The following is a 22,652-nucleotide window of genomic DNA, read 5'->3' as shown; positions in this document are numbered from 1 at the left end:
CTAAATATGACTTAGGAATGGCACTCTTTAGTCTGTCTTTGCATCCATGGCCTGGAACATGAGTCAAACAGATCACTGTATGGATGAAGGACTTTCAGCAACTGATTGTGTGTTGGGGGGGATAAATAAATAACGCATATGTTATTTATCTGTCAATTTTTAATTTATTTTTGCCTTTGTCTGAAAGCACACAGCTAAGATTGGTCAGGCCAAGAACTGAATCTGGGGACACTGCAGACCGGATCTTGTCATATGTGGACTGCCCTCAGCACTGTTGCCTCACAGGCAGAAGGACCCAGATTCTCTTCCCACCTGGTCCTTTCTGTGTGGAGTTTGCATGTTCTCCCCATGTTTACATGGGTTCTCTCTGGGTACTCCGGCTTTCTCCCACTTCCAAAGAGATGCAGGTTTGGTGGATTGGCGATGCTAAGCTGACCGAAGGTGTCACTGACAGTGTGAATGAGTTTGTCTGTCTGTGTGTCGGCCCTGTGACAGACCGGCGGCCTGTAAATGTTTTTGGCTATACGAGGTCTGCCCGCGCGGCTTTCCATGACAAAATCTCTTGTTAAAAGTGAAATCTGCCGGAAAATGGCTGATGTCCAGCTCTTGTGAAAACCAGAGAAATTGCACACGACGGTCCTGGCTCCACAGAGCGATCCGTTTAGAAATGATCTGGTGGTTTCTGCCTCGTCGTCACAGCTCAGAGCGTGGCGTGCCGAGCGCCATTGTGGGCCGTCCTTAAAGCTGTAGTAACACTCCTTATTCTCTGTGAAGCCCGTAAAATTTTCACCGAAAGCCAGATAAATTTTCGAATGGTTTCCAGCTGCATGTCTCTAACAGTTTCTGAAAAAATTCTGATGGGGAAAAAAAGCCCAAACCATTCCGCCATTTCCTGACAATGAAAATCCGACGAGGGAGCTGGACCACTCCTCCCACAAGACGTGCTCACAGGCGAATGACGCAACCGACAGGCGTGGAAAAACTCACGCATGCACATGAAGGTTCAAGCTTGGCTGACGTAAAAACATATGAATCAAATCCATATAGTTTTTGAAAAAAATAAAAAGGACCGTTACTTTATGGACAGACCTCGTATGTACAGCAGGTAGCTGAGTGGATCAGGATTTGCCCTGCCAATACCTGGGTTTGATTTCCACTCACGCTACTTTTCTGTGTAGTTGGAGAAGCCATTCAAGCATTGTCTCAGTCTGCCCAACTGTAAATGGGTACCAGCCTTGTCTGGGGAAGTGACTTGGTGTTCCATCCAGGGGGAGTAGCAGACTCTCATTTGGTTGATGGTACAGAATCTGGAGATAAGCAGCGGCACCAATGGACCTCAGGACACATGCAGCACTTATTTCTTGCTTCTTCTTCCTTGAAGTGAGAGGACACTGGCATACTGCCACTCTTCACCCTGATCAAATTCTGTGTAAAGCAGCCTTGGCTTCCATGAAAGGCACATTACAAATCTAAGTCAATAAATTATAATAATAATGTTATAAGTGACTAACTGCCAAATAATTTCAGTACTGAACAGGTTAAGTCTGGGAGCACGTGCTGGTGACGCCACTTGCTTGCTTCCACTCAGACTGGCATCCTATCCTACTGAAGCGCCTACCAGATTATAAAGTGGAAGCTAGCATTTGAATTTTGTGTGTCTGTGTGAGAGAGAGAAAATGTCAAACATAAAGACCTTGACTCATGCAAGTCATTTCCTATCTCGCAGTTCAGGACCGGTCTATGCTTGGTGCCGACATGTAGGTGCTGGGAGTTGGCATGAAACGCGTGGCCGAGTCGACCCTGCTGAGTCGAGGCATGCCATTATTCCTGGATGTGTGAGAGAGAGGGATTTAGTGCCAGCAAGGCGGAGAGTGAGGCGGTGATTCATGTGGAGTTGCACTTTGTTTGGGAACAGAGCTGGTTTTGATGCCCTGAAGGTGATCGCCTCCCGTTGTGTGTCGTAATGTAGGAAATGGCGTTCCTCTTACAGGCATTTTCCAGGGATTCCTCAAAGTTTAAAGAAGATAACGTGTGATGTGGGAGTGAAAGGATAAGAGGGAGTGTGAGGATAAAGGTTCTTAACTACAGACTCTTGTTGATGGTTGTAAACATATTAAACTACGATTCCTCTCCGAGTGCACATCTGTTTGTGAATGACGGTGAGTGAGTGCGCTGTCGAGCTCAACCCTCATGATTAAGAGGTGAGTAAATATTAACATGCGTCTGGGTGACAGCAGTAAAACACAAACCTGCAGAGTGTGTTGAGACAAATGTCACACAGTGTCCCCGGGCCCGCATCCTGTACAGTGCAGCACAGCTGGTTGTGCCTGTAACAGCTGCTAATCTCTGTCTAAACACACTCTTACTCCAGGATTTGCCTCTTAAATACAGCACGCGTTATCCCATGTGGTGATTTATGCCTCTCCGGGTGCTTTTGTTCTGATAGCAAGGAGGAGGTAAAAATGTCTCGGGTTCACTCGGATTCCCAAAGCAGACCCAACTATGTATCTCACTCTCCCCCGGCTTTCTTAGCGTCTTCAGACAACAGAGGAAAAAAAAATGGGCCAGCAAAGCGCCGTGTTTGAACACGTTTTGTCATCAGATTGTTTTCCATTTATAAGGCTTCATAAAACACACAAAGTTTCTGTAATTCTTAAACTGATCATATTTTCCCTTGAAGGAAGAATAAAGTCTTTGAATGTGCACTGAGTCCTGTGTAATCTGAATTTGAATCACACTCTGAAGACAGGTCTGGGAAGCTGTCCACACAGACATGACTTCAGGTGTATCAGCATTTTGGCCACACAGAACCGACCTTTTCAGAGGCTGAAAATGGCACTTTTTGAAAAAAGGTCGCAGAGTGTACAGTGTCTGTAAAACAAATACGCAACTTTTGTGATCTGATGATGTTATAGCTCTGCCTTGCAAGACATCACATAGCAGCAACCATGGCAGACTATAGACTTGTGTTCTTGCTACAGAAGCTTCGGAACTTACTGGGGCTACTGCAGCAAAATCTTCTGCTCTTCTGCAACTATAATGAGCAGCAAATTTGTCACAGCCAACAACATACGAGGGCTGTCAATAAAGTAACGGTCCTTTTTATTTTTTTCAAAAACTATATGGATTTCATTCATATGTTTTTACGTCAGACATGCTTGAACCCTCGTGCGCATGCGTGAGTTTTTCCACGCCTGTCGGTTGCGTCATTCGCCTGTGAGCACTCCTTGTGGGAGGAGTCGTCCAGCCCCTCGTCGGAATTCCTTTGTCTGAGAAGTTGCTGAGAGACTGGCGCTTTGTTTGATCAAAATTTTTTCTAAACCTGTGAGACACATCGAAGTGGACACGGTTCGAAAAATTAAGCTGGTTTTCAGTGAAAATTTTAACGGCTGATGAGAGATTTTGAGGTGATTCTGTCGCTTTAAGGACTTCCCACGGTGCGAGACGTCGCTCAGCGCTCTCAGCCGCCGTCGTCAGCCTGTTCAAGCTGAAAACCTCCACATTTCAGGTTCTATTCATCCAGGACGTCGTGAGAGAACAGAGAAGTTTCAGAAGAAGTCGGTTTCAGCATTTTATCCGGATATTCCACTGTTAAAGGAGATTTTTTTTAATGAAAGACGTGCGGACGGGTCCGCGCGTCGGGACGCAGCCGCCGCGACGCTCCGCCACAGGAAAAACACCTCTGTTGAAAGCCTTAAGGACAAGTTGGAACATGTCCTGCCTGTTAAACAATTTCTCATATACTCACTCCACTGAAAGCAATCAAAAGCCGCCTGGATTTTACAAATGGTTATCAACACGGAGGTGTTTTTCCTGTGCCGCCGCACCGCGTCGGCTGTGTCCCGACGCGCGGACCCGTCTGCACGTCTTTCATTAAAAAAAATCTCCTTTAACAGTGGAATATCCGGATAAAATGCTGAAACCGACTTCTTCTGAAACTTCTCTGTTCTCTCACGATGTCCTGGATCAATAGAGCTTGAAATGTGGAGGTTTTCAGCTTGAACAGGCTGACGACGGCGGCTGAGAGCGCTGAGCGACGTCTCGCACCGTGGGAAGTCCTTAAAGCGACAGAATCACCTCAAAATCTCTCATCAGCCGTTAAAATTTTCACTGAAAACCAGCTTAATTTTTCGAACCGTGTCCACTTCGATGTGTCTCACAGGTTTAGAAAAAATTTTGATCAAACAACGCGCCAGTCTCTCAGCAACTTCTCAGACATAGGAATTCCGACGAGGGGCTGGACGACTCCTCCCACAAGGAGTGCTCACAGGCGAATGACGTCACCGACAGGCGTAGAAAAACTCACGCATGCGCACGAGGGTTCAAGCATGTCTGACGTAAAAACATATGAATGAAATCCATATAGTTTTTGAAAAAATAAAAAGGACCGTTACTTTATTGACAGCCCTCGTATGCTACATGCACTTACATCCACCGTGGAGAGCAACCAGAAGGGCAACATGGAGAAATCTTTGGGTGAGACCTGGCAGAACCAGCAGTTGGTGGGACAGCTGTGCCATTGGTGTTGCCACTGTTCAGCGTTTTCAGTGGTTTTGTGTGTACAGATACGAGGTCTATTAGAAAAGTGTCCGACCTTATTTTTTTCAAAAACCATATGGTATTGAATCACGTGTGATTGCGTCAGACAAGCTTGAACCCTCGTGCGCATGCGTGAATTTTTCCACGTCTGTCGGTTGCGTCATTCGCCTGTGAGCAGGCTTTGAGTGAGAAGTGGTCCAGCCCCCTCGTCGTTGTTTCATTGCCAGGAAATGGCAGAATGATTTGGGCTTTTTTTCCATCAGAATTTTTTCAGAAACTGTTAGACTGGCAGCTGGAAACCATTAGAAAAATTTATCTGGCTTTCGGTGAAAATGTTACGGGCTTGGTAGAGAATAAGGAGTGTTACTGTCACTTTAAGGATGGCCCCCAGTGGCTGTGGGGCGCGCCGCGCTCCGAAGCCGCCATCGACAGGCTGAACGACCATTTCATTTCTAAACGGATGGCTGTCTGGATCCGTGACCATCGTGTACCATTTCTCTGGTTATCACAAGAGCTGGACATCAACCATTTTCCGGCAGATTTCACTTTTAACAAGAGATTTTGTCATGGAAAGCCAAGCGGAGGCTTCGCGCGTCACGATGGATTAGCTACTGGAGCGAGACAAAACAACCTCCGTTTTGGTCTCACAGGACAGCTTTGAGATGGTGTTCAGACAGCTGTCGGTGGTTTTTCCATCGAGTGATTATCCGAGAAATTGTGGATGTGCCTGGACATGCCAGAACATGTCCTGTGAGGCTTCATCACAGTGTTGCTTTGCACCATGCGGTACCGCCGCGACGCGCGAAGCCTCCGCTCCTCTTTCCATGACAAAAACTCCTGTAACAGTGGAATGTGCCGTTCATTTCCAAACTGGATGCTGTGTTTTATCCGGGACGTCGTTTGACTAGCACAGGAATTGTGAAAAGACGTGGACATCAGCACAGACAGACGTGCGGAGGAATTCCGCGCGTCGCGGCAGTGCCGCATGGGGCAAAGCAACGCCGTGATGAAGCCTCACAGGACATGTTCTGGCATGTCCAGGCACATCCACAATTTCTCGGATAATCACTCGATGGGGAAAAACCACCAACAGCTGTCTGAACGCCATCTCAAAGCCGACCTGTGAGACCAAAACGGAGGTGGTTTTGTCTCGGTCCAGTAGCGAATCCATCGTGACGCGCGAAGCCTCATCTTGGCTTTCCATGACAAAATCTCTTGTTAAAAGTGAAATCTGCCAGAAAATGGTTGATGTCCAGCTCTTGTGATGACCAGAGAAATGGCACACGATGGTCACGGATCCAGACAGCCATCCGTTTAGAAATGAAATGGTCGTTCAGCCTGTCGATGGCGGCTTCGGAGCATGGCGTGCCCCACAGCCGCTGGGGGCCGTCCTTAAAGTGACAGTAACACTCCTTATTCTCTACCAAGCCCGTAACATTTTCACAGAAAGCCAGATAAATTTTTCTAATGGTTTCCAGCTGCCAGTCTCTAACAGTTTCTGAAAAATGTCTGATGGAAAAAAAGCCCAAATCATTCCGCCATTTCCTGGCAATGAAACAACGATGAGGGGGCTGGACCACTCCTCATTCAAAGCCTGCTCACAGGCGAATGACGCAACCGACAGGCGTGGAAAAACTCATGCATGCGCACGAGGGTTCAAGCTTGTCTGACGCAATCATACGTGATTCAAATCCGTATGGTTTTTGAAAAAATAATAAGGTCGGATACTTTTCTAATAGACCTCGTATTTCTTGAAATAGTGCCATGTGTATGGAGCAAAATTTAGTATAGAGAGTTGAGTTTCTGTGCAGACAAGACCCTAATGGTGGGCACTAAACCTGATCACATGAAGCGTGCAGGAGTCTTACCTCTGGGAGCTGCATTGTCATAGTGAAATGTAATCCAAAAAGCCACAGGGATTATGTTTCAGATAAAACCTCTTCATACATTCCTTCCCCAAATCCAGTCACCCGATGCAGTTCAGTGGTGATGTGAGTGAGACTTTGACAGACAGTGTGGAAAAGCTCCGCTCTGGGCTTGACAGCAGGACTAATCCTTACAGCTGGCCTCTATGCCAGGATCCAGACCCATGGAGATCTGATTCTCTGGTGTGTGGAATGCAGGTTACACACACTGTGGAAACGCATCACGTCTCTGCATCCATGGAAGTTTAAAGAATGCAAAGAAATGGTGGTGAAAACTAAATTTTGACATCTTTTCATTATTTTGTTTTGGACTTTTTGTCTTTACTAGAAACTGCAGTCATGTAGTGACTTAACCTGCCTTGCCGCCCCACTTCATCAACAAAGAGCCAAATCTCTGGACCGCAGGACTTCAGATACCGCTATGACGGTGAGCCACCAAAGGGATTTGGACTTATAGTGGTACTTTTTCACTGAAACATCAAGAAAATTGTATTTATTAATGATGAGCATTTGAAGCTGCATCATAAGCATCAAGCTTTAAATGGTATAGAGAGAGAAGATTTGACTTGCATAATGTCTTCTATCGCCTTTATCCCTCGAGCCATTGCACGTTCTTAAACAGGCCTCACACTCACAATTTCTGCCACCCAGTTGTTTCAGTTTGAGTAAAAAAAAAAACAAAACCAAACCAAAAAAAAAACATAATAATGGTATCTTATTTCGGGACATAGGGGGTTAATGTCTTTTACTTGAATTTTACAGAAGGCTTTGGTTTTTATTTCATCAGTGCATCTTGAAATATATGGTTTCTGCTTCAGTTGTTTTGATACCAGGCTACAATTAAAGGCTAAAATTAGGATATAGTGCAGATTGTTTTCTGTTTTGGAGCAGAGTGACTTCATTTAAATAGAACAGGCATTAGTGTGCAGTAGCTGTACACAGTATCTACATGCAGAGGTGCACATTTCTGCTCATCACTTTCAGAAAGGCACCTCAGAAGTTAGCACATAGACTGTATGGACTGTTTACTTCTTGACAGTGTACAGCATATGTGTATTTTATTTTTACAGATAGTTTGGTTATTGTTAAGTTGGATGAGGTTATGTTTTTGCCCTCTTTGTATGTTTGATGTAAACAGCCTGGACTCCACAATGTTTTATATGTTTTTTGTTTGTTTGTTTTTATTTTTGTTTTGTTTTTTTTTTACAGAGGATTCATATCCTGATAGGCAAGAACTGATTCAATTTTCAAGGTCAAAGTCAGGAAAATTGGAAAAATCCCTTTCCTTTAACATTGAATGAATTTTTAAAAATTCATAACTCTGTCAAAAATGATTGAATTTCTTTCATATTTGAGAGTGTTATGTAGGATGTCATCCATTATCAACTGGCAGTTTGATCCAGATCTGATCCAGATTGTGGATTTGTGGACATTTGAATTTAATTTTGTTAGACCATTTGATGTACATTTTGCATTATATCTCAATCAAAAGTGCCACAATCACTCTCATTTTTCTGTTCTGGATTTACCTACACCACCAAAACTGGATGGATGATCCAGTTTTATGTCTGTTTGTCTTCCAGTTATTAGTTGGAAACCAAGTGCCAAAAAGCAATGACAGATTGTGCACAGTAGAGATAACCAATGTTATGTGAAAATGATCTGAAAAATAATTCAAAAACCAAAAAACTTAAAACAGAAAACAACAAAACCTGGCAACACCACAAAAAGTATCTGTTTGTTATAATCTTTTGCCAAGATGATCCATCCACCTGGTAGGTGTGACTAATCAGGATGATGATAAAGATTAAACAGCATGACTATGGCACAGATGGGCCCTGAACTGCTCACAGTATAAGGTGAGCAGTTCAGGGCCCTAACTACAGTGTGCAGTTGAGCTTGAAAACAAATCCCTTTATGAAGCATCAAACTACAGTGTGGTCAGCTGGCGGCATGTCTGAGTGTGTCGGACAAACGAGAACTGGGATGTTCTCAGATTCCAGGAACTGTACAATAGGGTTACCACCTTTCAGAAATGAAAATAAAGGACATCCACCATGGCTCCTCAGGGCCACTACCACCACCCAAGGAGTGGTATATTTAATTTGAAAAATGCACTCAAAGCTTTAAGTATGACCAAATGCTTAACATGAACTTATCTGGAACTTATTTATGTGGCACACAGCTTGTGAATAAAAAAAAATGATACACAAGACAATTCCACAGTGACGTGTGACCAAAAAGGTCAGCTGTTTCTGATAAACTGTGCAGTCACTGAAGTGTGCAATAATAAACATAAATATTAAGGAAAACAGATTGATAACTTTAATCTTTAAAGTGAGGACATTTTTACTTGTAAAATGTGTATATAATTTTCAAGGATGAGCCATGTTAATCTTGAGTAAATAATATGAAAATGTTTTGATTTAATCTTGTTTACAGCATTTTATCTGTAACTCTTTACGGTGTATGTAAAATGAAATTCAAACCTGTAAAGATGAACTGTCTCACCTAACTGCAGTATTTACATGATGTATAGCTTTACTAAAACAGAGTAAGGCCAAGTCCACATGTATGTAAACCACAACTTAGCTCAAAGTCTTTTATCAAGGTCTAATTTAATATTCTCAATTGTAATAGTGGATAGTTAATGTCTTTTTATTTATTTATTTATTTATTTATTTTTTTCATTTTGATCTTACATTTGCTTCAGTGATAGAAGTATTTCAACTGTACCTTCTTTACAGCCCGACTTACTCAATGTCAAGAAAGGCTGGATGGTCAAATTGGATAAGAATGAGCAGGTAAATATCTTACAGTAGTAAGTAAAAACTATTGAAATTAAAAAAAAAAAAAGCAAGTTCACCTTTTCCATACTCTCTTTGTTGGCTTTTGGTTCCCTCTAGTGGAAAAAATATTGGTTTGTGTTGTCAACTCACAGTCTGAGATACTACAAGGATTCTACAGCTGAGGAGGTATTTCATTGTTTTTAGTAGTATAAATTTGCGTTCATTATGTTGTTTTTTTTTTGTTTGTTTTTTTTTGCAGTCCTTTTGAGATGTTTCTTGTCATCTCTTTTTAGGCTTCTGATCTCGAGGGAGAAATCAATTTAACAAACTGCTACAGTGTTTCAGAGTTCCAAGTCCAGCGGAACTACGGTTTTAAGATCCATGTAAGAATGGTGCATTAATGGTAAACTTTCACTCGTCTATCTTCTGCATGAACAAGTGAAGGTAAAAGTTTTTAATCACGCAGACTCCGGACGGTGACCACACCTTATCAGCCATGACTGCAGGGATACGCAAGAACTGGATCCAGGCCCTGATGAAAATCGTTCATCCGGGTCGTGCCCCTGATGTTGCCAGGTACAGTCATTTAAAGTCTATTTTACGTGATTCATTTTTTTTATTACAACTTTTTTCAAATCTTGTTTCATTTAAAGCAGTATTAAAAAAACAAACGTAAGAAGAAAAGTCACCAATGTTGAGGATCTCAGGGAGTGTCTCCAGTCTTTTTAATGTCATGTAGCAGGTTCCTAGTATTAAACTTTTTCAGACAGCTCTTGGTAACCATTAAATTTTATTAACTTGTCGTCATGGCACCATCATCTGTTGGTACATAAACGTCAATCACAAACTGTTCCAAACCTTTTGAAACCTCTTGCGAGCACATGCCATTGATCACAAATCTGCATATTTTTAAGAAATCAGCAAAATGTCTTGATTTGCTTTTGCATAAAATTAAAATTGCTTGTACTGTGAAAATTGTCTGGCATAATTATATTTTGAAATTTAGATAGAAGAAGGTGGTCGGTGCATGACCTCTGCCTCAGTGTTTTCTTTACTCCCGCGTCCTCTCCACTGCAACATTCATAATCAAACAAAAATTTGCAAGTCTTTTGTCTCTGCATCATTGGGGTCTGGAAGTCTACACAGTATTCCGGTAGTTTAGCTGTGTGAGCCATTGTTTGTTGTTGTGGTCGCTCCAATACTTGTAATCCTGCATGACGTTTCGGCACTTTTTCATTGTGTGTTCAGTGTGCTTTTTAGTTCAACTAAGGACTCTGTTTTTATTGTGCTTCTGTTCTGTTTAAGGAATTTTTGTAAAAATTGTTAATACTTTGTTCATTATTTATTCATTCATGTTCAACCGCTTATCCAAGTCTGGATTGCATGACTTGGACCATCCAGTATTGAGCTCCGCCTAGCGGCAATGAAATGCCGCTTTGTCCTGGACCCGAATAACTTTGCGCAAAACTCCTTTCTAGGGCCGGTCCCTGTGGTGGAGACACATGCAAAGGTGTTGCTGGCCCCGAAATGGTCCACAGGTTCCTGTGGTGGAAATGGGCCTGTACAGTAGTTGCCTCTTGTTGTTGTTGTTGTTCTTCTTCTTCTTCTCATCTTCCTGAGCATACACTCTTAATTTTAAATTTTGAATTCTTGAAGATTACTTGTGGGGTGCCCCAGGGTTCACTCCTTGGGCTGTTGCTGTTTCTTTTGTATATTAATAATATATGTTTGGTTTCCAAGTCCGCAAGTTTTATTTTATTTGCTGATGATACGACTGTGTTTTGTAGTGGTGATCATTTTGGGACAATCCTGGACATGATGGAGAATGAATTACAGAAATTTAAACAGTGCTTCGAGTCAAACAAATTATTGATCCATTTTGGTAAAACTAAGTGTATCATATTTGGGAATAAGTCCAGGAACTTAAGCAGAAATTTATTATTACATGATATTGAAATTGACATTGTAACTGATACAAAATTTCATGGTGTTTTTATTGATGATAAATTAAGCTGGAAAACACATTAATTATGTTAAATTTAAAATGTCAAAAGTCATTGCAATTCTGCATAAAGCACAAGACTTCTTTTCCCAACATTCATTAACCATTTTATATCATACATTACTTGTTCCATGTATGACATACTGTGTTGAGGTTTGGGGAAATACATATAGAACTAATACTAATCCAATATTTCTGTTGCAAAAGAAAGCTATAAGAATTATCTGTCTGTAATAAACTATATTGTGAGCCAAGGAATTCATTATTTGCCTGTTTACAAAATTTAAAATTCTGGGACGTGATTGATTACATCACAATACAAATTATGTATGAGGTTAAAAATACTTTTGCCTCAACATGTCCAGGATCTGTTTAAAATGAGGGACTCCAGCTACAATTTGCGAGGAACATTATTATTTGAGAAATTAAAGATCCAAACTACTGTAAAAAGTCACTGTTTCCATTAAAGGTATTAATATTTGGAATAATGGTCCTGATAATATTAAATTACTTCGTACTGTACCTTAGTTGGCTTTAAAAGGTTTTACAACAATAATACAATTACTCCTTATAGTTTGAAGAATTAGTTTTACCGACTTTGTTATTGTTCTTGGGATTGTGCACAATTGCTTGTTTGGTTGTGTTTTGAAATTTTAGTGCCTTGATTAAGTTATATTGTCCGTGCACATTTCTTTTGTATTGTTATATATTTATAGATGTATTCATTATTTATTTATTTTTTTTATGGTATAAGGGGAGGGTATTTATAAGCTTTTCTTCTGCCTTCACCCTTTCGGCCACATGGGTTCACTGTACGTTGTTCTTTTTGAGTTTTTGTTATTGTCTTTGTTGTTATTCATCTGTCTGCCAAATAAATAAATAAATAAATTCATTCATTCATTCATTTTCTGTAGTTTACCTGGTTACCAAATTCCTGAAGTTCTTCCCAAACCAGATGTGACTCCAGATTCTCCTCATACTGAGGCCAAGTCAAAAAGAGGTCTCCACTGCACACCCAGTGTGATGGAAAGAAAGCGGGAAGGACACTACAACACGTATGACTGGGCAGAGTTCAGACCTCAGACAAAAAGGAGGCTTGGCACAGATCCTGAGATGACTAACAGACTGTGCTCTCTTGAGTTTGGTGACCTGGAACGAATGAAAAGAAGGGAGGAGAGGAGGAGGCGGTATGAGAGGATGCTGGGCTTCTCTCTGGCTTGGGAGATGATCGGAGATAACACAGTGCATGACATGCACAAAGTGCTGAGTCAGCAGAACTTGGAAGAAGATATAGAGCAGTGCTGGAAGCAGGTGGAGAAGGCGGCCTTCAGACTGGAAAGGACAGTCCCACTCTGTACTGTGATCAAAGAAACTGAGATGGAGAAGCTGCTGGACAGCTACAGGAAAAGGGTGAGCGCCCAAGCTGGCTTACTGAATGTGTTTGTGTGATGCTTTGACTTGGTATTAAATGTCTCTTCCAGTGAAAATCAGTGAAATATTTTTGTTGGTTTTTTTTCATGCTACAGCAAACTGATCTATTTTTACACAAAGCCATCAAATATTGCGATGATTTTGCATCTGTCCATCCGTCTGTCTGTGCTCAGCATAAATCCAGTCCTGTTACTGCCAAAGTCTTTAAATTCACAGGAAACATTCTTGGGACACAGACCTTGGACAAGTTCAAAGATGGTTAACCTTAACCAATTTTAAGAGGTTAAAAAGTCACATTCTGTTTCATAATGTTCCGTTTTGTTTTTTTGAGTGGCAAGTGAAACACCCAATCAGAGTAGAGTGGCACCATGAAGTCAGTGGCAGGTCTCTCTCTCTCTGGCGCTGCAAAACTGATTCATTTGTTTGTAAATATAACCTCTTTGTGATTATATTATGTAAAAGCTAGTGAGAAATAAACACTTCTAAAACTGAAAACGCCATTTTTGGAACCTAATAACACCTCTGGAGTGATTTACAAGACATTTCATGGGCGTTAGTGTGGTGATGTTGCAGGCTGGTAGCTACAACCCCTGGCAAAAATTATGGAATCACCGGCCTCGGAGGATGTTCATTCAGTTGTTTAATTTTGTAGAAAAAAGCAGATCACAGACATGACACAACTAAAGTCATTTCAAATGGCAACTTTCTGGCTTTAAGAAACACTATAAGAAATCAAGAAAAAAAAGATTGTGGCAGTCAGTAACGGTTACTTTTTTAGACCAAGCAGAGGAAAAAAATATGGACTCACTCAATTCTGAGGAATAAATTATGGAATCACCCTGTAAATTTTCATCCCCAAAACTAACACCTGCATCAAATCACATCTGCTTGTTAGTCTGCATCTAAAAAGGAGTGATCACACCTTGTAGAGCTGTTGCACCAAGTGGACTGACATGAATCATGGCTCCAACACGAGAGATGTCAGTTGAAACAAAGGAGAGGATTATCAAACTCTTAAAAGAGGGTAAATCATCATGCAATGTTGCAAAAGATGTTGGTTGTTCACAGTCAGCTGTGTCTAAACTCTGGACCAAATACAAACAACATGGGAAGGTTGTTAAAGGCAAACATACTGGTAGACCAAGGAAGACATCAAAGCGTCAAGACAGAAAACCTAAAGCAATATGTCTCAAAAATCAAAAATGCACAACAAAACAAATGAGGAACGAATGGGAGGAAACTGGAGTCAACGTCTGTGACCGAACTGTAAGAAACCGCCTAAAGGAAATGGGATTTACATACAGAAAAGCTAAATGAAAGCCATCATTAACACCTAAACAGAAAAAAACAAGGTTACAATGGGCTAAAGAAAAGCAATCGTGGACTGTGGATGACTGGATGAAAGTCATATTCAGTGATGAATCTCGAATCTGCATTGGGCAAGGTGATGATGCTGGAACTTTTGTTTGGTGCCGTTCCAATGAGATTTATAAAGATGACTGCCTGAAGACATGTAAATTTCCACAGTCATTGATGATATGGGGCTGCATGTCATGTAAAGGCACTGGGGAGATGGCTGTCATTACATCATCAATAAATGCACAAGTTTACGTTGATATTTTGGACACTTTTCTGATGTTTAAGGATGATGAAATCATTTTTCAAGAAGATAATGCATCTTGCCATAGAGCAAAAACTGTGAAAACATTCCTTGCAAAAAGACACAGGGTCAATTTCATGACATAGGGTTAATGTCAATGAGCAGATGTGATTTGATGCAGGTGTTAGTTTTGGGGATGGAAATTTACAGGGTGATTCCATAATTTATTCCTCAGAATTGAGTGAGTCCATATTTTTTTCCTCTGCTTGGTCTAAAAAAGTAACCGTTACTGACTGCCTCAATCTTTTTTTCTTGATTTCTTATAGTGTTTCTTAAAGCCAGAAAGTTGCCATTTGAAATGACTTTAGTTTTGTGTCATGTCTGTGATCTGCTTTTTTTCTACAGAATTAAACAGAATGAACATCCTCTGAGGCCGGTGATTCCATAATTTTTGCCAGGGGTTGTAGCTGCAAACTCTTTCATTAGTGTGTTAATATAACCTCTTTCTTATATATTATGTAAAAGCTAGTGAGAAATAAGCACTTCTGAAACTGAAAATGCTGTTTTTGGAACCTGATAACACCTCTGGAGTCATTTACAAGACATTTTGTGAACGTCAGCATTCACACTAACTTCCGCTAACTCACCACCATGGACTCCCAAACTTTCCTATATATTCGTATTGTCTATTGTGTTTGTAGTATGGCCCAAGCAGAGGGTCACCCCTTCGAGTCTGGTCTGCTTGAGGTTTCTTCCTCAAATCATCAGAGGAAGTTTTTTCTTACCACTGTCGCCTGCGTTCTTGATCTGGGGGTTGGTAAGGTTAGACCTTACTTGTGTGAAGCACCTTGAGGGAACTTTGTTGTGATTTGGTGCTATACAAATGAAATGAATTGAAAGCTAACGTCCGCTCTTGTGAAAAGCTCATATATACGCACGTGCATGCCCTCCTGCATACACCATTAAAACATAAAGATTGATTGATTGATAGAGGGGCTTTATTGAACATGTAGTAAGACAATAGGATCTTAATAATTAATGTAAATAATAGTAAGTGTGTGTGTGTTTTGCACTGGGATGCCAATTAAACAACTGCAAATTATGAAGAAGACGATGCTCATACGGCTGAGGGTATTTTAGCATTGCGTTATATTGTAAACTACATATCCTATATATGAAGTAAAAATAGTCATAAGTTCAGCCACTGCTCTGCCTGAATGGTTACCAGTTATGACGCAGTGCCATCTGACGCCTGTAGCCATTTACAGCTGGGTGGACTGAGACAATGTCAGCTCCTTATCCACTGAGCTACCTGCTCCACACTAATAAAGGAGCAACTTAAATGTTCTCCAGCGGGACAGTGCAATATTAGCAGATAAACTAATTAGTTTTTTAGTTGTTAGCAGTTAAAAACAGATCTATGAATGTCAGTATCACTGTGCTTTGATGATCAATGGTGTATTGACTTTGATTCCACACGTCAGTGGTTACCAGCACACATTTATTGACAGTATCTCAGTCCTCAAACACGCAGCATACAACAGCCTGACAAGAATATAAACTGTCATCTTACAGATAACCTCCAGCGCAAAATAAAGTTTTTATATCATTTTAAAGCTCTTTTTCCCAGTGTGCCAAGGCTTTGATCCCTAAAACCTCACGGACAAGGCACAAATACTGAGCCAAAGTAAATATTACAATTTACACAAGGTTACTAAAATCAATGGATCAAATGGTTTCATGTAAATCTGATGTGTTAAACTTGATACAATCATATTGTATGAGCTTCATTATTAAGTATTAGCACAAAAAGCTACCCAACTATTGTTAAAATGAACTTGAAACATTGTGAAATTCCATGTGCTGTGAAAATGTCTTGAATTTTCTTGGGATGACCGAGGCTTGGAGCCCTGCAGGCTGAGCAAGGCTTTGAATAAATGGTCTTTAAGGTGCCTCAAGGCACAACAGCACTGCTTATTCTGCCAGAAGCCTCTGTTACATGTGCAGTCAGAAGTTTACTATTGTGTCTAAGTTGTGGAAGTGAGATGGTTTTATAATGACTGTCTTTGTACTGTTGAAGGTTGAAGATCTAAAAGCACAGCTGGCAGAATCGGACCATCACAAACAAGAGCTGGAAGTTCAGTTGAGTACAGCAAGATTTTCTCAGCAACAAGTCTGCTCATCGGTAAAGCAAAGCAGAATTTTTGGCCACGGCTCCTGTTTTTGTCCATTTTTTTATATATATATATATATATATATATATATATATATATATATATATATATATATATATACTCAACAAAAATATAAACGCTCCCATTTTGTATGAGATGAACTCAAAGATCTAAAACTTTTTCCACATACACAATATCACCATTTCCCTCAAATATTGTTCACAAACCAGTCTAAATCTGTGATAGTGAGCACTTCTCCTTTGCTGAGATAATCCATCCCACCTCACAGGTGTACCATACCAAGATGCTGAATAGACACCATGATTAGTGCACAGGTGAGCCTTAGACTGCCCACAATAAAAGGCCACTCTGAAAGGTGCAGTTTTATCACACAGCACAATGCCACAGATGTCGCAAGATTTGAGGGAGCGTGCAATTGGCATGCTGACAGCAGGAATGTCAACCAGAGCTGTTGCTCGTGTATTGAATGTTCATTTCTCTACCATAAGCCGTCTCCAAAGGTGTTTCAGAGAATTTGGCAGTACATCCTACCAGCCTTTCAACCGCAGACCACGTGTAACCACACCAGCCCAGGACTTCCACATCCAGCATGTTCACCTCCAAGATCGTCTGAGACCAGCCACTCGGACAGCTGCGGAAAAAATCGGTTTGCATAACCAAAGAATTTCTGCACAAACTGTCAGAAACCGTCTCAGGGAAGCTCATCTGCATGCTCGTCATCCTCATCGGGGTCTCGTCCTGACTCCAGTTCGTCGTCGTAACCGACTTGAGTGGGCAAATGCTCACATTCGCTGGCGTTTGGCACATTGGAGAGGTGTTCTTTTCACAGATGAATCCCGGTTCACACTGTCCAGGGCAGATGGCAGACAGCGTGTGTGGCATCGTGTGGGTGAGCGGTTTTTTGATGTCAGTGTTGTCGTTAGAGTGGCCCGTGGGGGCGGTGGGGTTATGGTATGGGCAGGCGTCTGTTATGGACGAAGAACACAGGTGCATTTTATTGATGGCATTTTGAATGCACAGAGATACCGTGACGAGATCCTGAGGCCCATTATTGTGCCATACATCCAAGAACATCACCTCATGTTGCAGCAGGATAATGCACGGCCCCATGTTGCAAGGATCTGTACACAATTCCTGGAAGCTGAAAATGTCCCAGTTCTTGCATGGCCGGCATACTCACCGGACATGTCACCCATTGAACATGTTTGGGATGCTCTGGACCGGCGTGTACCAGTTCCTGCCAGTATCCAGCAACTTCGCACAGCCATTGAAGAGGAGTGGGCCACAATTGACAACCAGATCAGCTCTATGCGAAGGAGATGTGTTGCACTGCATGAGGCAAATGGTGGTCACACCAGATACTGACTGGTATCCCCCCCCCAATAAAACAAAACTGCACCTTTCAGAATGGCCTTTTATTGTGGGCAGTCTAAGGCACACCTGTGCACTAATCATGGTGTCTAATCAGCATCTTGATATGGCACACCTGTGAGGTGGGATGGATTATCTCAGCAAAGGAGAAGTGCTCACTATCACAGATTTAGACAGGTTTGTGAACAATGTTTGAGGGAAATGGTGATATTGTGTATGTGGAAAAAGTTTTAGATCTTTGAGTTCATCTCATACAAAATGGGAGCAAAACCAAAAGTGTTTTTGTTGAGTGTGTGTGTGTGTGTGTATATATATATGTATATATATATATATATATATATATGTATATATATATATATGTATATATATAATACAAATAATGGATGGTAAGGAGTCCAACTTGGAGTTATATTGGACTCGGCGTTGGACTCCTTACCATCCATCAATTATGTTCTCCACCCCCCTCCCAAATTAAGCAAACAACAAAGAGTCAAGTAAATTAGATCAATTTATTTTGTTGTGAACAGCATTTGAATACTTCTAAAACGTCAGTAGCGTGCTTGTCTACCATCTTAGTGTTTTTGGCATCCTTGGAGTTCAATATTTCCACCAGTTCCTCCTCTGTGAACTCAGCAAACCTCGCTGGCAGATGATTTTCTGCTGTTGTTGACATGTTTGTTGCCATTTTTTTCAACCAGTGTCTGTCAGCTAGTTCCTGACCTTCGTATGTCGCGCTCTGATTGGCTAGCTGTTGGCAGTAAGCTCTAACGCTATTGGTCAGTGGGAACCGATCCAATATAACTTTTGGTCCTAGCCTTTTTGGATCCTTTTGGATCCAACATAACTTTCTGGCGCCAAGCAGGCCAAAATACAGGTAAATGATGGACAGAAAGGCTAATCTGTGATTGGCTATTGCAATCTGAGTGGAGAACATAATTTTCCTGGAACATTCTTTGTTGGGATTATTGTTGTAATGTCAGCATATTTATTATTATTTTTCCCTGTTCTTCTGCTGTTCTCTTTTATCTTCCCAAAGCTTCTCCCCCCATTAAGTTCTGAAGCAGGTCTTTGCTTACTGGGAACAAAACAAAAGCCACTAAATGGCCAAATTCATCGTGTGGATAACAAGCACAAAGATACCGCTCAATTGCTACAGCAACAGAACTTTGTTGAAGACCGTGTAGAGGAACTACTTAACCTTGGTCCACCTTCTCTGGAATCTCGTCTTCCTGAGCTACATGATGTGCAGCACAGTGTGAAACGACTGGGGGATCTGCTTCCTGGGGCTTCACCTGCTTTAGACTGCCAGCAGGTATTGTCTCAGAGTGAAGAAGGATCTGTTAGACTAAAGTTAAATGGCACAGCACTAAACCATCAGAATCAGATGAACGGAGAAGTTCATCAGCAGTTTCCCAGGTTAGAAACACAAATGACCAACAACCAGTTTAATTCATATCCATTCACTGAGAAGCCATCAGAAGGAAATGACATCTCTGGAAACTATTTTGACACTGCAAACTGTTTGGAGCGACACATTCCTCCAGACCAGCTGATTATTAGGAGGCTTTCCCAAGAGGTAGAGCTGCTCACCAGCAAGAACCAAGCCCTCAACCAGCGAAACCAGGAATTGTTAAATCAACTTGCAGAAGCAGACCGAGAGATTACAAGGATGAAATCAGAGCTCACTAGCAGGTACTTGGGGCCTCATCACTTTGACATAGAACAAAAAAGAGTAGAAGACCTCAAAAAGGAGCTGACCATGAGGAGCCAGCAGCTGCTGGAGAACCAGATGTTGCTTTCAACCCTGGAGGAACAGCTGCAGGACACAGAAGTGCTGCTCCAGCTGAGAGAGAGTAAACTGGAGGGTCTGGACTCCCCAGCAGAATCAGAGGACAAAGATGAAAAACAGCAGTGTGCTAAGAGTCCAGGAGTACATCTTCTCCAGCATATCAACTCCATCAAGCTTATTGTGACAGAGTTGAAGAGGCGGCTTGACCAATCCGAAGCGAAATGCAAAGAGTTGCTGATACAGAATGCAAAGCTTGAGGAATCAGAGGAACTTCACCTTCAAACAATTACTAGGATGGAGGCTGAACTCAGAAGGTTGACTGAAGAGCGAGAGAATGAGAGGTTGAAAGAAGGGACATGGTCTGTTTTAGGAGAAGAAAGGTTTCAGCAAGTGATGGAGGGCATGGTAATGAGGTTCAGAGCTTTGAAGAAACTGTTAGAGATGATTGACAGGTTAGATTTGGGTGTGATGGAGAGAGCAACAGAAAGTGTGTGTGAAGAAAACAAACTTACAGCGCTCAGTCAGCTGAAGTGGGAAGAAATGTTTTGGAGTTTGCTGCTCAGTGAGCTGAAGGCCAACCCCTGTCAGCTGATTGAGGAGCTACCTGTAGAAGTGGTTCTTTGTGATGTCACACAGCATATGATGGCAGAGAATCAAGTGCTGCTTTTAGGCCTTAGAGATACAGGTTCATGCCCAGGTGAGCGGAGGGAAAATCTAGAGAAAGCATGTGAAGGAAAGACTCAGAAAGATGTAGATATTAATTGGAATCTTGCAAGTGTGAGTGCGTCAGAAGGCAGGGGGTTCGTGTTCAATAACCAGCTACGTAAAATGGATAAAAGAGTAATGGAACATTTTGCAGTCATCACAGAGATGAAACTGTCTTTGTTCACCAACATTGCCGCCTCTATCAGCACTTCTGCTGACAGCAAACTCCACTCGATGCCTGAGGGGCTTTTCTTCAAGCACCCGTGGGCCGGCTTTCTTCACTCGGCAGCGACAGAAGCCCTCTACTGCTGTCACATAAGCAGACTACAGACAGCGTATGAGCAGAAACGTGCAGAAGCCCAACAGAAACTGCTCACGTCTTCACTCCTCTGCAGCAACTGTGGCCACCTGAGGGACAACAACATTGAGCTGAGGACCAGGTGGTCAGATTTGAAACAGATGCCCTGGTGTTGCCAGTCAGAGGAGCCTTCCCAACAGGACACAGACACCAGCCAAAGGAGAGCAGAAGAACGTGTCTCCGAAAAAACCGGGGAAGCATATTCAAATAAAGACGAACTTGAAAATACTGAGGTGATTGTTGAGAGCGAGTCCCCTCTTAGCCGCGTGGATGTCCAACATTCAACTGATGAGTCTCGATGGAGAATCCAGGAGGTGATTATGGATGCAAACACGGAGATGAGCGCTGCTTTCCACAAGGACACAGAATGTGGAGGTCAGGAGATGGAGATGGAGCAGGTGGCTCTACTGAGAAGAAGAGTGCAGCAGCTGGAGGAGCAGCTGTTTGTCACAGCAGATGAGATGAAACTAGAGTCTGATGGGAAAATGACTTCTCTTCAGATGCAGCATGAGAAGGAAATGGAAAAGCTGAAGGTATGTGGCATCGCTATTTAAAATTGATGATCACATCAGTTCAAACATTGCACACCTAGTGACTCCACTTCATCCCTGTTTACATTTATTTAAGTTTAATGAGAATTTGTTTTGATCAAACCATATTTTCAGTTTGTTAATTTCTTAAAAACTGTGTTGTGCTGAAGCTTATGAGTCGATGTATATGAGTATCACGTGTGGCTACAGGCCACGTGTGACCGTGGATTTGCCTCCATGGAAGGGTCTCATCAAAAGGTGGTGGTGGAGTTGCAGTACCAACACAAACGGCAAATAGAGCGCCTCCTGGTGGAGAGAGACAGACTGCTGCAGGAGGAGAGTGCTGCTACTGCAACCGGTGAGGACAGAGGTTCACATGTCTGTGCTTTAGGTAGCTTCAAGATTTAACATGTTTGAGCTTGAGCCACAATAGATACATTGTGCACACGTGGATGCCTGTGAATTTACTTTACATGGACAAATCCAGTGCATGGGACAAATGAGACATGGCAACAGTTCTCACAGAGAAGACAAGACAGTGTGTCCTTGACAGGAGAGACGAGGCTTTAGAGAAACATCAGGACTTTCATTTTGTCAATACGATAATAAAATCCAGTGGGTTGGTACAGAAGAACACTTGTTTTTTTAATGACACAATCATATACATTCTTCCCTACACTCTTTAAAAAAAAAAAAAAACTTCATGGGGTTAGTTTGTATAACTAAAACTGGAGAGTGCTTTCAGCATGAAAGTGAATACTTTAAAAAAAAAAAAAAAAAAGATGTTCACATTTTAGAACAGAAATTTTAAATATTATTCCCTCTTGTCTTTCTTGTTTCAGCAATTGAAGCGATCAAGAACGCTCACCGGCTGGAGCTGGAAAGAGAAGTGCAAAGGAGATATCAGTCTGGGAACGCACACAAGGAGGACGTAGATGCTCAGCACAGGTCCGCCTGCTCCCAAAATCACTTGCATATCGATAACCCCGGCCAGGGTTCCCTTTGTGTCAGAACTGTCTGACTTTTTAAAACCTTTTCCTGGAAAATATCAAAAAAGACACACTTCAAGTTTTTATTCCTACAAAATGAGGCCGGTTATGAAAAGATCAGCTTGAAATGTGAGTCCAGTAAAATATAATAATAATAATTTTATCATAATTTTTCTTGTCAAAGTCAAAAAATGTCTATACACCGGTTTTATAATTTGATCTCTCTGTAGCATGATAATGAATTTGAAATTAAGTAATCATGTGATCTATGTAAATTTAAATTATGTACAGACGTTGACAAATTGTTGGTGTTCTTTTGTTAAAGAAAAAAACTCTACAATGGTCCATGAAATAACTTGAATGATTGAAAATCAGACATTGCTTTTGAATTGTGGTTTGACAGAATCATTTAAAAAAAACAAACTAATG

General features: G+C 41.6%; 1 protein-coding gene across 1 annotated transcript in view; it reads left to right on the top strand.

Annotated features, from left to right (window-relative positions):
* LOC117527519 (myosin phosphatase Rho-interacting protein-like) overlaps positions 1–22,652 on the top strand; it is a 51,599-nt gene that overhangs the window by 19,594 nt on the left and 9,353 nt on the right. Inside the window, exons 9-18 of the mRNA XM_034189908.1 lie at positions 6,793–6,891; positions 9,212–9,268; positions 9,371–9,439; positions 9,547–9,636; positions 9,720–9,829; positions 12,170–12,665; positions 16,367–16,471; positions 18,889–21,237; positions 21,445–21,592; positions 22,077–22,182. Of these exons, the coding sequence (XP_034045799.1) occupies positions 6,793–6,891; positions 9,212–9,268; positions 9,371–9,439; positions 9,547–9,636; positions 9,720–9,829; positions 12,170–12,665; positions 16,367–16,471; positions 18,889–21,237; positions 21,445–21,592; positions 22,077–22,182 (3,629 nt within the window). The remainder of the gene's footprint in view (positions 1–6,792; positions 6,892–9,211; positions 9,269–9,370; positions 9,440–9,546; positions 9,637–9,719; positions 9,830–12,169; positions 12,666–16,366; positions 16,472–18,888; positions 21,238–21,444; positions 21,593–22,076; positions 22,183–22,652) is intronic.

Source organism: Thalassophryne amazonica, chromosome 16 (assembly GCF_902500255.1).
Source record: "Thalassophryne amazonica chromosome 16, fThaAma1.1, whole genome shotgun sequence".
Lineage (NCBI taxonomy): Eukaryota > Metazoa > Chordata > Actinopteri > Batrachoidiformes > Batrachoididae > Thalassophryne > Thalassophryne amazonica.
Note: the sequence above shows the minus strand (reverse complement) of the source record. Positions and strands in the feature narration are given on the sequence as shown.